The sequence below is a fragment of the Dermochelys coriacea genome, chromosome 11 (genome assembly GCF_009764565.3).
Source record: "Dermochelys coriacea isolate rDerCor1 chromosome 11, rDerCor1.pri.v4, whole genome shotgun sequence".
Taxonomy (NCBI): Eukaryota; Metazoa; Chordata; order Testudines; family Dermochelyidae; genus Dermochelys; species Dermochelys coriacea.
The window spans coordinates 21,930,535-21,947,201 of NC_050078.2; the positions used below are offsets into that span (position 1 = coordinate 21,930,535).

Sequence of the window (16,667 nt, forward strand, 5' to 3'; positions counted from 1 at the left end):
ACCAATTTCTGTTGGCGAAAGAGACAAGATTTTGAGCTACATAGAGCTCTTCTTCAAGGCTGGGAATTTCCGGGGTGTTAATGGGTGATTTCACTTTGAATGGTCCCTTAGAATATGTAACTACTTATGCTAAAAAATCTGTTCAACCATGTGCTTAGTTGTGACACTCTAAATACCTTTCCCAGACATGAAGAAGAACTCTGTGTAGCTTAAAAACTTGACTCTTTCACCAACTGAAGTTGGTCCAATACGAAATATTGCCTCACCTGCCTTGTCTCTCTAAAATGGAGCTAGGAAAATTTGCTTTGAAACAGAAATCTTTCAAAGTGTTCTAAAATGTCCATGTTTACTCAGGTTTCAGAGTAGCAGCCGTGTTAGTCTGTATTCGTAAAACAGAAAAGGAGTACTTGTGGCACCTTAGAGACTAACAAATTTATTTGAGCATAAGCTTTTGTGAGCTACAGCTCACTTCATCGGATGCATTTCTCCTTTGCATCCTTGAAAAGTATTCCTTTTCTTTCATGCTTACTCAGACTGTGTTGATATTTGCTGTGCCTCATAGATGTGTGGGGTAGGATTAATGATCCACATTTGTGGTAATTTGAGGAAGAGGTTCCTAAAATACACTATTGTGAAAAAAACAGCTATTTTTTAAAGTTCACAGATTCTACCACTTTTTTCTGGTTTCTGGAGTGCTAATAGCTTAAAGGGATAGGAAAGGGAGGATGAGCTGGAAATGTTAGTGGGAAAGAGAGATGAAAGGGAAAAAGACACACCTGTCTTGTCTCATGTCCTTAAAGTTATTGTAACCACCATGACAGGTTTCAGAGTAGCAGCCATGTTAGTCTGTATTCGCAAAATGAAAAGGAGGACTTGTGGCAATTTAGAGACTAACAAATTTATTTGAGCATAAGCTTTCGTGAGCTACAGCTCACTTCATCGGATGCATTCAGTGGAAAATACAGTGGGGAGATTTCTATACACAGAGAACATGAAACAATGGGTGTTACCATACACACTGTAACGAGAGTGATCAGGTAAGGTGAGCTATTACCAGCAGGACAGTGAGGGCGGGGGGAAACCTTTTGTAGTGATAACCAAGCTGGGCCATTTCCAGCAGTTGACAAGAATGTCTTAGGAACAGCAGGGAAGGGAGGGTGTGGGGGAGGGAGGGAATAAACATGGGGAAATAGTTTTACTTTGTGTAATGACCCATACACTCCCAGTCTTTATTCAAGCCTAAGTTAATTGTATGCAGTTTGCACAATAATTCCAATACAGTATTCTCTCCTCGGAGTTTGTTTTTGAAGTTTTGAAGAAGCCCTTGAGGAATTCCACCAGCATTTCAACAATTTCCATCCCACCATCAACCTCAGCCTAGATCAGTCCACACAAGAAATCCACTTCCTAGACACTATGGTACTAATAAGTGATGTAACATAAACACCACCCTATACTGGAAACCTATGGACCGCTATTCCTACCTACATGCCTCCAGCTTTCATCCAGACCACACCACACGATCCATTGTCTACAGCCAAGCTCTACAATACAACTGTATTTGCTCCAACCCCTCAGACAGAAACAAACACCTACAAGATCTCTATCAAGCATTCTTACAACTACAATACCCACCTGCTAACGTGAAGAAGCAGACTGACAGAGCCAGAAGAGTACCCAGAAGTTACCTACTACAGGACAGCCCAACAAAGAAAATAACAGAATGCCTCTAGCCATCACCTTCAGCCCCCAGCTAAAACCTCTCCAACGCATCATCAAGGATCTACAACCTATCCTGAAGGATGACCCATCACTCTCACAGATCTTGGGAGACAGGCAAGTCCTTGCCTACAGACAGCCCCCCAACCTGAAGCAAATACTCACCAGCAACCACACACCACACAACAGAAGCACTAACCCAGGAACCTATCCTTGCAACAAAGTCCTTTGCCAATTGTGTCCATATACCTATTCAGGGGACACCATCATAGGGCCTAATCACATCAGCCACACTATCAGAGGCTCGTTCACCTGCACATCTTCCAATGTGATATATGCCATCATGTGCCAACAATGCTCCTCTGACATGTACATTGGTCAAACTGGACAGTCTCCATGTAAAAGAATAAATGGACACAAATCAGACATCAAGAATTATAACGTTCAAAGACCAGTTGGAGAACACTTCAATCTCTTTGGTCACTCGATTACAGACCTAAAAGTGGCAATTCTTCAACAACAAAAACTTCAAAAATGGACTCCAATTAGAGACTGCTGAATTGAAATTATTTGCAAACTGGATAAAATTAACTTAGGCTTGAATAAACACTGGGTTATTACACAAAGTAAAACTACTTCCCCATGAAGAAAAGGAGTACTTGTGGCACCTTAGAGACTAACAAATTTATTTGAGCATAAGTTTTCGTGAGCTACAGATCACTTCATCTGATGCATTTCCCCATGTCCCCCACTCCCCGCTGTTCCTTAGACGTTCTTGTCAACTGCTGGAAATGGCCCACCTTGATTATCACTACAAAAGGTCCCCCCACACACTCACCTTACCTGATCACTCTTGTTACAGTGTGTATGGTAACACCCATCATTTCATGTTTTTTGTGTATATAAATCTCCCTACTGTATTCCACTGAATGCATCCGATGAAGAGAGCTGTAGTTAATGAAAGCTTATGCTCAAATGAATTTGTTAGTCTCTAAGGTGCCACAAGTCCTCCTTTTCGTTTGTAACTACCATGTAATAGAACTGTCAAACTTTTGGGTTATCAACTACGCCTGAGATTCCTCCTTGGCCCTTTCAGCAATTGCATACTCCAAACATGTCAAAGCACAATAATTATCCCCATTCCGTTATAAAAATGTGTTCTGTGGCAAGGCACCTTCTCGGTCTCACCAGTCTTAGCTGTTTTTTTGCCTTGGTGAGATGGCCTTCGGTAAAACAGCCTCTCTTGGCTGCACAGGGGCAGTCCGTACTTCTCTCAGCCAGTGTTTTGGCTTTTTTTTCTTCCTTATGGGAGGGAATGCAGCCTTCCCTCCAGGAGAAGCTTGCTCACTTGCTGCTACTCGCCTACTGGTGGCTTGACTCCTTCTCTCTCTCTCTTCTCCACCTTCTCCCAACAGGGGAGGGTTTAAAAGAATCCAAATGGGCCCTGATTCTGTGCCTAAAGAGGCAGTTAAGGTGCTGAGCTCGTTTACGAGTCTAGCCCTCAAGAGTATTCTATTGATAATTAATGGGATATAGGCTCCTAAGTATCTAAATCCCTTTTGAAAATGAGACAAAGGGCTTGTCTTCACTATGTGGCTAAATTGGTGCTGTGGCAATCAGTGCAGCAACATCTCTTTAGCGGGTTTGGTGAAGACGTGCTAGGTCAATGGGAAAGGGCTCTCCTGTCAACTTCAGTACTCTATCTCAACGAAAGGCGGAAGCTATGTTGATGGGAGAGTGTCTTCCATCGACATAGTGCAGTGTAGACACCACTTTAAGTCTATGCAAGTTACATTAATTTAAGTTACGTCATTTACATAACCTAGATCAACTTACAGTATTAGCGTAGACAAGGTCATACTCTCCTAAATCAGATGTTGCAACACTGAACGCAGTAGTGCCTAAAAATCTTTAAAAATCTGGGCCAAAATCCGTAATATGGGCTTTAAAAAAATCTAGACATCCCAACAAAAGAGTCAACTAACTGAGAAAAGGAAGAAGTATTAATATAACAAGATATTATTTTATTTTGGAAAGATGCATAAATATATATTAAATTTATTTTAAAAGTATGTAGCAGCAAGTATCACATGGTAACATGAACTAATTGCACTCTATTAATTCTTAATGTAAGAAGAACATGAAACGTTTCTATTCTGATAGTAACAACAAACCCTTTAATCTGAAAGCATTGACTCTCTTGATCTCAATACTGGTAACAATTACTGAGAGTCTCAACTGCAGACTTCAGGCAGATATATAATCTAGGAGGACATCCCAGTGAAAGTATGAACAAATATCCTTATTCCCATCATAAAATACCTCCTATAGTTCTCTAAAGGAAAGACAATGTTTTTATTCTATTAGCATTGATTTATACAAAAAAACTCAGTTATAATCAAGTCAGTGAAATTATACAGTAAACATCTTTGAATCTTTTTAAGACAAGAATTAAAATACACTAAGATCTTTTTTCCTCAGTTGATTTCCACAGCACACAAAATTTAATATGAAAATATTATTCTGATATTGAACCTATTTTTAGCAAATTACCAGTGGAAAAATATTAATATTGGTTTGTATTTATGCTGTGACAAAAACTCTGAAGTTCAGCTGATACTCCATGTATTATTCAATATTAGTAATTAAATGCCAGCTATGAAACCACCTATTTTATCTGTATGTACAAACATAAGCAAAAATATGGGCAGATATCTCTATACATACCAACATAAATCAAGTTTATTAAACACACCTATTTTCACATAGCTAAAACCAACATCACTGATTTATATGAACTCAACTGGAGACCGAGGGGTGCACATAGGGAGAATTTTGTAAATCTTTCAAAAACTGCCCGGTGGGCTATTAGCTATTCTGGGGTGGGTTGTGTTCTCTCTCTCTATTTTTTCATGTGAAAAATGTCAAAATGTCTGTTTTGTTCTGATGCAGAACAGAAAACAAACAAACAACAAGAACAAAAACCCTTAAGTCTTTATTTTTTCCCCAGGGCAAGAAAATCATTCTAGTCATCAGGAGAGTCTTAGTCATCAGTATCCTAGTGTCACGTCCCAGCTCCGTTAATTTTTTCGATGTTCAGCTTTTCTAGTTAGATGTCCTGCCTCTGTTAAATATCTTTACGTTTTTAAATGCCTAAGCATATATAGGACTTTAATAAGTAGACCTTAAGTTCAACTTGGGGGGCTCATGAAGAAGGGTGACGGGGCCATGACCATAAAAGGGATTCAGTTTGCCTCTGGGGGAGGACAGGAGAAGTCTCTGTTTTCCCTAGAGCAAAGGGATAATGCCTGCCTCATGTAATACATATTTGTTTGTTTTGCTGGATTTTTTTAAGAATAACAAACGTTAACACTAAGATAAGTGGTTTAATTATTTATAAGCTTATAGGAAAGCATTATGCAGAAGAGAAAGGTATAGAGACAAGCTCCTAAGCCGCTTTATCTGTTAGGGAGAGAGGAAAGAATTGTTATTAGGGGCAAGGCTATTTAGACACCCTCTGCCCCTTCCCCACAGTACTTTTTGATACCGCTCAAAAGGATTCTGTTAGTGCGTACCTAGGCATGTGACTCCCTGGAGACATATTTATTAAGGTAAACACGGCAGTGTAGGTTTAAGTATAGAAAAAAATTAAGTTGTAGTTTAAAACTTTTTTTTTATTTTTATCTTCGCATTAGATGTTGGGTTTTGGGGGGTTTTTTTAGGAAAAAAAGGATAGCAGTATAAATTTGGAATGTAGATGTGAAATAATACTATTTGAATAAAATAAAAATCTATACGAAACCTTAAAATGTATATAGAATGTAGAATCATTTGGAAATATATATCTTTATAGTAAGAGGCCTTAAGTTCAGACTTCTATGACCTCTGAAACCACTTAGCTAAAATTTATATATATATATATATATATATATATATATATATATATATATATAAAATCACTGGTGAAGTTCATGTCAAGTGTATTACTTGCGCTAGTACAGCAGTAATTTTTCCAAGCATTTTTCAGGTCATAATTAATTAGTAGCCAATCAATATAAAGAATAAGTAATATAGTACCCCAGCACTTACCCATGATGGTTAAAGCTGTAGCTTTTGTTAATTCTTCTTTCATTGACTCTATTATTTCTAAATTACTACCATCCAGGTTGCATCTATTTATGGTTCCATTTCCTGAACTGATCCAATAAAGCTTGTCCTCCAGATAATCTATCGATAGACCTGTAATTAATTCGTACAATTAAAACATAATTTTGGCCTCTTAAACATGTAATTGTAATTCAGTGTTAGGCTCTTTTTATCAAAGAAAAGCACATTCAAAGATTTTGAGCCAGTAACAAAGAAATCTAAATATAAAATGCTCTCTTGTTTTAATGTATGTTACAAAAGCAAAGATGAAAGCACAATAAAATAGACAATTTACAGTGAAAAATAGCTTGTGTTTTGTGATAGATTTAATTCTATTCATATTTCCTCCTCAAAAATGTAAATTAATCTGTAACTGACTAATGGAAGGACATTTTGTGGCAGTGAACAACTAGCTGGATGAGCTGAGGTCCTAGGAGAGGTCATTAACTACCAATAAATGCCCCAAAGAGACCATTATTGCTATTACAAACTGTAAAAATACAAAATACATTGTAATCACCTGTGTATTCAAAACTGGATGAGAAATTACATTTTTAAGGCTGCTGATTAATTGCAGTTAACTCATGCGATTAACTAAAAAAAATTAATCATGCTTAATCACAGTTTTAATAGCCCTGTTAAACAATAGAATACCAATTGAAATATATTAAATATTTTGGATGTTTTTCTACATTTTTGTATATATTGTATTCTGTGTTGTAATTGAAATCAAAGTGTATATTATTTTTTATTACAAACATTTGCACTGTAAAATTATAAACAAAAGAAATAGTATTTTTCAATTCACCTCATACAAGGACTGTAGTGCAATTTCTTGGTCATGAAAGTGCAACTTACAAATGTAGATTTTCTTTTTATTACATAACTGCACTCCATAACAAAACAATGTAAAACTTCAGAACTACTTCTTGTTCAATCCATTGCTAAGACAAATAAGTTTGTTTACATTTACCAGAGATAATGCTACCCTCTTCTTATTTACAATGTCACCAGAAAGTGAGAACAGACATGTGCATGGCACTTTTGTAGCCAGCATTGCAAGATATTTATGTGCCAGATATGCTAAATATTCATATGCCCCTTCATGCTTCGGCCACCATTCCAGAGGACATGCTTCCATGCTGATGATGCTCGTTAAAAAAAATAATGTGTTAATTAAATTTGTGATTGAACTCCTTGGAGGAGAATTCTATGTCCCTGCTCTGTTTTATCTGTATTCTGTATATATTTCATGTTATAGCAGTCTTGAATGATGACCAGCACATGTTGTTCATTTTAAGAACACTTTCACTGCAGATTTCACAAAATGCAAATAAGGCACAATGTGAGATTTCTAAGCATAGATATCTTTATTTTAAGGATAAGATTTAAGAATCTGAAGTGACTTCCAAAATCTGAGAGGGACAAAGTGTGGAGCATGCTTTCAGAAGTCTTAAAAGACCAACATTCTGATGCAGAAACCACAGATCCCAAACCATCAAAAAAGAAAATCAACCTTCTGCCGGCGCCATCTGACTCAAATAATGAAAATGAACATGCATCGGTCGACACTGCTTTGGATTGTTATCAAGCAGAACCCAACATCAGCATGGACGCATGTCCAATGGAATGATGACTGAAGCATGAAGGGACATATGGATCTTTAGCACATCTGGCATGTAAATATCTTGCAACGACGGCTACAACAGTGCCATGAGAACACCTATTCTCACTTTCAGGTGATATTGTAAACAAGAAGCAGGAAGCATTATCTTCTGCAAATGTAAATAAACTTGTTTGTCTGAGTGATTGGCTGCACAAGAAGTAGGACTGACTGGACTTGCAGGCTCTAAAATTTTACATTGTTTTATTTTTGAATGCAGGGTTTTTTTTTGTAAATAATTATATATTTATAAGTTCAACTTTCATGATAAAGAGATTGCACTACAGTACTTGTATTAGATGAATTGCAAAATACTATTTTATTTTTTTACAGTGCAAATACTTGTAATCAAAAATAAATATAAAGTGAGCACTGTACCTTTGTATTGTGTTGTAATTGAAATCAATATATTTGAAAATGTTGAAAACATCCAAACATTTTAAAATAAATGTTTAACACTGCAATAATCATGCAATTAATTCCAATAATTTTTTAATTGTGCAATTAATCATGATTAATTTTTCTAATTGTGTGATTAATGGCAGTTATTTTTTAAATCGCTTGACAGCCCTATTTTTCCCCCATGTACCAAGAAGAAAGCAAAACTTCTTACTAGTTTAATAATACTAATTAAAATTCTACTTCAAATTATGTTAACCAGAATTAGACAGTCAAGACAGGATATACAGAAATACTTTCAAAATGTTATATTGACCAGATGAAGAAAATAAAATGCTTGCCAGACCTAATCAAATCATTGCAATAGAGGGAAAAAAATATGGAAAAGTGAAAAATATGAGATGATGGCCTTGCAGAATTCTCCTCCTCAAAGGAGAAGACTATTTCCAATCTTATAGTAATTGCAGCACATCTCCATGATGGATAGTTGACTTAAAAAAAAGAGCAGAACAACTGTGAAAATCATTCCCTGTGTCTTTGATAAAATTTGATGTGAAAATATATGCTAAAATGTTGGTGGACAGAAGAGGAATTGGAGGGTATGGTTTGATAAAGAGACCAATAATATAAGGGTGAGGGTGAGGGGGTAGCACACCTCACATAAATAAGATGAAAAGGAGTACTTGTGGCACCTTAGAGACTAACAAATTTATTAGAGCATAAGCTTTCGTGAGCTACAGCTCACTTCATCTCACGAAAGCTTATGCTCTAATAAATTTGTTAGTCTCTAAGGTGCCACAAGTACTCCTTTTCTTTTTGCGAATACAGACTAACACGGCTGCTACTCTGAAACCTGTGATAAATAAGATGGTCCTGCAGCAGCAGTTTCTATTGACTCTCAAAAAGTTAGTTTTCAGTATAATCAAATGGAAATATGAGTAAGTTCTGGTGATGTTTGTCTCCCATGACATAGAAGAGAGATGATTCCAAACCAAGCCTAGATCTTGGACAAAGCCACTGTCAGCCAGAAATTTGCTGAATTTCTGCCGATGACAGCTCCTGAAGAATCTTCAGAAACACAGACTCAGGTCTATAGAGAAGTCCCTGACATTCAAATATCCCTTTGGTAAATCCTCTAATGTTCTGCCTAAGGGACTTGGAGTGTTACCCCAATAGCCAGGGGGATGGTAGTTCTCCTACTCACCTCCATTATTAGTTTCCCCATGAAAGTCTCCTGTCAAAAATGCCTAGCTAGAGATTTTAGCTGCCTGTCAGAGGCTATTTTCTACTAGGGAGATGATACTCCAAAACCAATAAACAATTCATGTGGGGTGCTCAGAAAGAACTTTGAAGGGCAGGAACAGAACCCAGATCACAAGTCCCAATCTAGAGTCTTTACCACAAGACCAATTATCCTCTCATAGTCTTCTTTCTCCCGCACTCCTGCTTCCCTAAGAAAGCATTCAGTCACAGCTTCTCTCACAGTTCAGCCAGAACCTGCAACATTTGGCTATAAGAGAGTGTGACATGACGTTGTGAGTACCTCCTAATACCAGAAGCGTCAGTGAAGCATCTCTGACCATATTTTCTTGGCTCATCTGGTTTTAGTCTTATTTAGTATGTTATCTCTTGTCTTCAGAAAGTGTGTCTTCCTGTGCCTGTGGAAGGAGTTTAGTGTATTGTAGGAACATATCAGATCTCTGGTGATTCTCTTACACCTGTCAGTAGCCTTTCATATCACACACAATGAGGTATTGATGACAGGGCTGCATACTATATCAACAGTAAACAGTTATGTTGAATTGGATCCATCTTTCTTTCCTTCAGAAGACTCAGAGAGAAGGTTAAGATGATTGTTTAATTATGTGAAGTGCCACATGATTCCTATTCTATCATCTCTCCTATTCAATGCCTATATGAAACTATTGGGGGAATATAAAGAGATGATTTAGTGTATAGTGTTATAAGTAAGCTAATAGAAAAGGTGTACTTGTGGCACCTTAGAACTAACAAATTTATTTGAGCATAAGCTTTCGTGAGCTACAGCTCACTTAGTATGCTAATGACCCTCAGTTGTGTCTTCATTTCTTTAGATCTAGACAGAACAGTGGTTTGACTTCCACAATCTACCAGAGATCACATATTGGATGATCCCCCCAATGTTGTGATTTAACTGATATAAAGATAGAGGTAATTGTGATGAGTTGGAGAAACAAGAGTTGCAGGAGATAAGAGTTAATTTTGTCTTCTTTGATAGAGGCATTTGCTTTATTTTTACTACCAACTCATAATCTGGGGACCGAATGGTTCCTTGGGTGCTTCTGAGTGTTCATAGTGGCCAATATCACCCTGCTTTTAGTTTTGCTTTCTCTTTCTCCATTTTTCTTCTTCAGTAGAATTGGAAGGTATCTGTATTATTTGTAATATTTTCTGCCACCTGCCACTCCCAATCTATGTTAAACAATTTTCTTCAATATTTCTCTTCAAAAATAAGTCTAATGGATATCGGAGTGTCTGACCCGTCTTTTTTATCTATAACCATTAACCTCCAAAGTGTGAACAGTTGAGGATTTAAATGTAGGCTGCAGAATGTGATAAAAGGTCAGGGTGCACTGGAAGTCCCGGAGTGGGCATACACAGCCCACAAAGTGGATAGGTGTGACTGAGGAATGAGTGCTAGATGATTGCAAGAGAGATGTGCAGAATCAGCACATCTCTCAGGCAGCCTTTGTTCCAGCTGCAATTAAAACGGCTGTCCTCAGCAGAATAACCCAAGGAGAAGACAGCATTGGTAATGCTACCTGTTCCTCTTGGGGATTGAATTTCCCCCTCTGGTATAGCTGTACCCACAAATAAATACAAAACTTGAATTTCTACAATGACGCTTCCCTTGCCCCCCCCACACCACTCACACACAATTTAATGTATGGTGTACCATAAAACCCTCTCAATGGAAAATGCTTCAATTTGGAAATGAGAATATTTTGGATTTCTGCATGTGTACATTATCTCCATTAAGGAGGACACTCTTTGGCAATCTTTACAGCAACTTTCTTAGGTAAGATGATTCTGGAGATCTAGTAAACAGGAAAGAACAGGGAACATTTGTTTTCTAATTTTAAACCAATTTTATGTATGAAAACCAACCATAAGGATCAATTTAATTATGCCTCCATCCTGGTGAAATATTGTTTGGAAGAATATTTGCCACTCCACCAATCTGCACTTCTATGCAACTTGAACCCACCATCCTTTAGGTCAATGTTTTCCAAACTTGGGACGCCGCTTGTCCAGGAAAAGCTCCTGGTGGGCCCGGATGGTTTGTTTACATGCCATGTCTGCAGGTTTGGCCAATCGCAGCTCCCACTGGCTGCGGTTTGCTGTGCCCAGCAAATGGGGGCTGTGGGAAGCGGCAGCCAGTAGGTCCCTCGACCCGCGTCACTTCCCACAGTCCCCATTGGCCGGGCACAGTGAACCGCGGCCAGTGGGAGCTGCTATCGGCCGAACCTGCGGACGCAGCAGGTAAACAAACCAGCCAGGCCCACCAAGGGCTTTCCCTGAACAAGCGGCGTCCCAAGTTTGGGAATCACTGGCTTAGGCAATATATTCAAGAAGGTTTTTGTAAATTAAATACCCCTATGGTAAGCCATTCATACATGAGTTTATCATTCTCTGGACATTCTGTCCTCTTAACATTCTAATGATGGTCTTAATGGTTGTACCCATAAACAACTGATTGAAATTGAAATCAGAATAAATTCATAATTACAGCAGGTGGCAAAACTGGATTTCTATATTGGATATATTGGACTGACAAATACAAGTTTGATTTTAATATATTTGGACATATATTTGCCTGGTGTGAATTTTGATTTAAATATGAAAATAGCTCCGATTAGTAAATTTAAATCCAATTTAAAACACAGCTCTGAGTACTTAGTACAACTGAAACCAAGCAATAAGTAGTAATTGGGAATGTTTAGTTTAACAATGGATTGTTTGGAATGCTGCTTTCTTTTTAAAAGAAACAAAGTTATTCAGCCAAAACTGCCTGAAGGCTTCAATTACTCACTCTGTAGCAGTACAAACTCATAAAATGCAAGTTTACTGTTTTGATAGATTATGATAAACTTCTATTTCAAGAATGTTGCACACATAGATTCGAAGACAAGCCAGCAACATAAGCCAGTCTATTACTGGGTCTTCTTTTCACCAAATAAAAACAACTCCAGTGAATCTGTACATAAAATATGTTCAAATAGTAACAAAAAGAACCAGACAAAACAAAAGAATATTTCTGAGCATTGCTGCAGTTCAGAGTTCCATTCAAGATGTTATAAAGGCTTTTCTCTAACTTAACCAAAAGTTTCAGAACTCTTGTAAGAAAGCTAGGTTTTGTGAAATTACAGCCCAGTTTTAAAATTCATTCTCATTATCATTGCTCAATGGCTACTAGCCAGGGGGGGAAGGGACTGTGTCCCTAGCCTTTGTTTGCCAGAAGCTGGGAATGGGCAACAAGGAATAGGTCACCTGATGATTACCTGTTTGTGCATTTCCTCTAGGGCACCTTACAGTTGCTGCTGTTGGAAGACAGGATACTGAGCTAGATCAGACCCAGTGTAGCCATTCGTATGTTCCTTATGCTAATTCTTTAGTTCTTGGAACAAATCATTATAGAGCACTGTAATGGGGGCCCTCACCCTTGGTGCACGCTGCAGTGGTCCCATGCAATGCAGCAATTAAGTTTCTGCCTGATCACAGGTTTCAGAGTAGCAGCCGTGTTAGTCTGTATTCGCAAAAAGAAAAGGAGTACTTGTGGCACCTTAGAGACTAACAAATTTATTAGAGCATAAGCTTTCGTGAGCTACTCTAAGCTTCTCTAAGGTGCCACAAGTACTCCTTTTCTTGTTTCTGCCTGAGTTTCTACTACTGGGCGTCCAGTAAATCCAATAAAGCTTATGTATACTGAACTGTGTCCCTTCAGGGATCTAGTTTATATAATCTAAAGGCAGAGAATTACATAAACAGGCCTCCACCCCGGTATCCTCGCAGGATGGGGGAGGGACTCAGTTAACCGTAGTCTATTAACCCCACTTATGTCCATGTCTCTTACAAATGAGGCCTTGTTGACCCAGAACCCTCTTCCGGAGTCCAGGCCTCTGTCGTTAGCTGGGAAAGGGTCTCTCCTCTTGGGTCATGGTTCCCACAGGGGTCAAACAGTGATAACCCTTCCTCAGAACAGCACATAATGCCTTTGATCTGGGGCTCACATGCTACCTAGTGAAGTCCTTTGATGGTTTTGCTGAGGCCGGGCATTCATAGTTCTTCCCTTTCAGAGCCTCCCCCACCTAGGAGCATTCTTCCATGGCTTCCTTTCCTGGTGAACTCCCTGAGAAGTCCTCTCTTTGGAAACTTTGTCTTTCTGTATTCTGGGGACTGTTCCTCTGCCCAGGAAGCTCTTTTCTCTAGAAGACCCCACTGGAAGTAGCTTCCTAGCTAGCTCGCTTGGGGAATTCTTTCCACAGATAGTTCATCCCTGTGTTCTCTCCTGCCTGAGACCACATCACCGGTTATAAGACCCAGCTGTTCCTTAACTATTTCACTACTGCCCAGCTACACAGGCAATCAGTTATCCCCAGGTGGATCTGGGTTGGCTCATTTTCTATAGCAGAGCTTGTCACTGGCAAGCTGACAGCATGACCACCCTCAAGGGCCAGCTAACATGTAACAAGCACACAAGAGAATACAAGTTAGTACTAAACGTAATACTCAGGAGTTGGTTCAAGAAGTAACTATAGTTGAGCCAGTGAGTAATAGTGAACTTAAATAATTATACTCAACATCCTAGAGAGAAAAATGAAAAATAACTAGTGTAGTGAAATGAACTTTTGAAAGAGGGATTTTTTTTTAAAAAAAATGAGGATGCTAGACAAAGATTCTAAAGTCAAAAATAAAGAAACATAAATTTTCTGCTTGGTTCCACCCTCATTTCCACAAAGGCATTACTCTAATGTATGGCAAGTCTCATCCCCAACTCAGTTCTACTATTCTGCTCAGCCACTGCTCCTGTTACTGTCAATTTACAGTTGCTCTGTTGAGGCCCTTCTCTCTAGTCATATAAGCTTGGCTTCCTTTGCTCCATTCCGATTCAGCTAGCACCACTGATTCTCTCTTGCAATTTAAAATACTAATGCACCTGACACCATTCAGCTCATTCCCAACATTCCATGTTGGCTTTGTCCAGTGAACATGGAAATTGCATTTTATGTTGATTTTTTTGTATAATGTTTTTTTTCTCATTTACCAAGACTTATGCTGTCCTTCTCTTCTCTCTTCACAACCATCTACTGATTTCCAAGAAACATGCTACTATTGTAAAAAGTACAATATAGGGAGTGACAGAAAACCCCATATTAAAGATGCCTAACACTTTGTACCTTAAAAAGGTTCTTGAGACCTCTTTTTACTCTGAAATGTTGAGGGGGAAAACTCCTAGGATTGGAGGGGTGCCTTTTTCTGGCCCTGTAAAAATCCACACAGATTTGGCAGTTGTAAGATGCTTAAAATCACCATTTTCCTCCTGTGACTTTACTAGTACAGCTTGTTTCTGGTAGCATGCTACAGACCCTCCACATTCTATAACACTGCACACATGCTTCACCATTTTGCTTCAGCATTTGATACAGAAATGCATGGGCAACATTCATTCTCACATTTACCAACTTTCAGGTGCACGTCTCTATGACCTTAATAATATTCTTCCAATGTTATATTTGTATATAATTTTTATTCTAAGTTATGTTTCCCTCTTTTGCTATATGTTGTTTTCCTGCTGTAATGGTCTTGCACCAACACATCCAATTATAGTTTAATCACTAGCATGATCCTACATGCCCATCGATAACACAAAGAGTTAATTTATTCATTCTAAATTAGTCTGTAATATATCTGTTATTGTTAGGTTACTAATAAAAATATTTGGAGGGTTATTACTATGAAAAAGTTTGCCACAATAGCTCACCCAGGACCTTATTATTTAACTAAGCCCTGTCAACAACAGTGGTTCTCAACCAGGAGTATGAATACCAGAGGTCTTGCTTAGATATTTCTAAGCTTTTCCAGATATTTGCTTAGTTTTACAACAGACTACATAAAAAGCCCTAGCAAAATCATTACAAACTAAAATTTCATACAGACAATGACTTGTTTACACTGTTCTATATACTATACACTGAAATGTAAGAACAATATTTATATTCCAATTGATTTAATATACAGTTATATGGTGAAAATGAGAAAGTAATTAATTTTTCAGTAAGAGTGTGCTGTGACACTTTTGTAGTTTTTTGTTTGATTTTGTAAGCAAGTAGTTTTTAAATGAGGTGAAACTTAGGGGTAATGCAAGACAAATCAGACTCCCTATTTGTAGTCTGGAAAAGTTGAGAGCCACTGTCTGCTGGACAGCTATCAGAAACTATTCAGATAATACTATGGCATTAAATGTTCTAAAATGTTCCTCAACTAAGGTTACTTCACTACTGAATGCAAATGAGAAAATTCTCAAAAAACAAAAACAAAAAAAAATCAAACCAGTTACAAAAGATAATTATCCTAAATTAAGCCAAAGTTGTCAGATTGATCGTTGAGGTGGTGACTGATTTTGACCAATGTAGAGTAAATCTTTGTAACATTGGGGCTGCAGATGTGGGAATACTGCTATACATCCAGCAGTGGGAGTATACCACTTTCCTTTCACCCACACATGCAGTTTAGCTTGCTTTGCACCTTAGTTAATACAAACTGCCTTTTTGCATGTCTTCTCAAAAAGGGCATATGACCCTATGATCATATTCACTGTCAATGTAAAGTGTTCTGCACAATTCAGATAAACATTGAAGAAACTGCTGTAGTCCACATTTAGTTCACCATTATAATGTTGTAATCAAATAGTATCCTAATCTTGCATATTTATTCCCTTTCTATTTTTTATTATCCTGTATACCATAGCAGATTTAGCTCTTGAACTTACCTTTTTCTCTCCAAGTGCATAATTTATCTCTGTGTCTCATGACACAGGTGAAACTATACAAGTGTGAGGGTAAAGGCTTGTTGAATATTTTCCATAGGAGGTTTATTCTCTGGATTGTTAGGTAAGATTTATTCCAGGATTTGGCAATAAAGTGCCTGTACTGAATCATATCTAATTTATATTCTTAAAACATAAATGGTATCAAAAGAGAAATACCAAAGATTGGTTTTCAGAATGAAAAGCACTTTGCATTTGCTTTAATGCCAATTTAATTATTTCAGTAATTTGTTCTCTTGCTTACTTTGCATATTCATGCTTACTAAATATGATAGCATAAAACAATATGTGATAAAAACACTCTAATTATAAGACTTATGTTCAAAAAGACAAAATGAATAATGGGATATTTAAAAACCCAGAAGAAATGAAATCACCAGAAAGAAAACAGAATGACCACCATCACACAAGATAGGAATAAAACATGATAGCAGTCAAAAAGAGTCATAATGTTAATAGTTTCTCAGATACTATATCTAGCTAATATATCAACAGTATTAAAAATAAATGTTAACATATTACATCAGTGGCACACATTAAGCAACATTAACATTTAGTAAAAAGCAGTTATATGTAGTACATTTACTTCTATTTCTATCCTTTTCTATGAACTAAAATTTAAGGCAAATTCTCTTTCATCAAAACGATGGGATT

At 37.5% G+C, this 16,667-nt stretch overlaps 1 protein-coding gene across 1 annotated transcript in view; it reads right to left on the reverse strand.

The window, feature by feature from the left end:
• Nucleotides 1-16,667, reverse strand: part of LRP1B (LDL receptor related protein 1B) — a 1,336,604-nt gene that overhangs the window by 448,849 nt on the left and 871,088 nt on the right. The window contains exon 32 of the mRNA XM_043505072.1: nucleotides 5,809-5,958. Coding sequence (XP_043361007.1) covers nucleotides 5,809-5,958 — 150 coding nt within the window. The remainder of the gene's footprint in view (nucleotides 1-5,808; nucleotides 5,959-16,667) is intronic.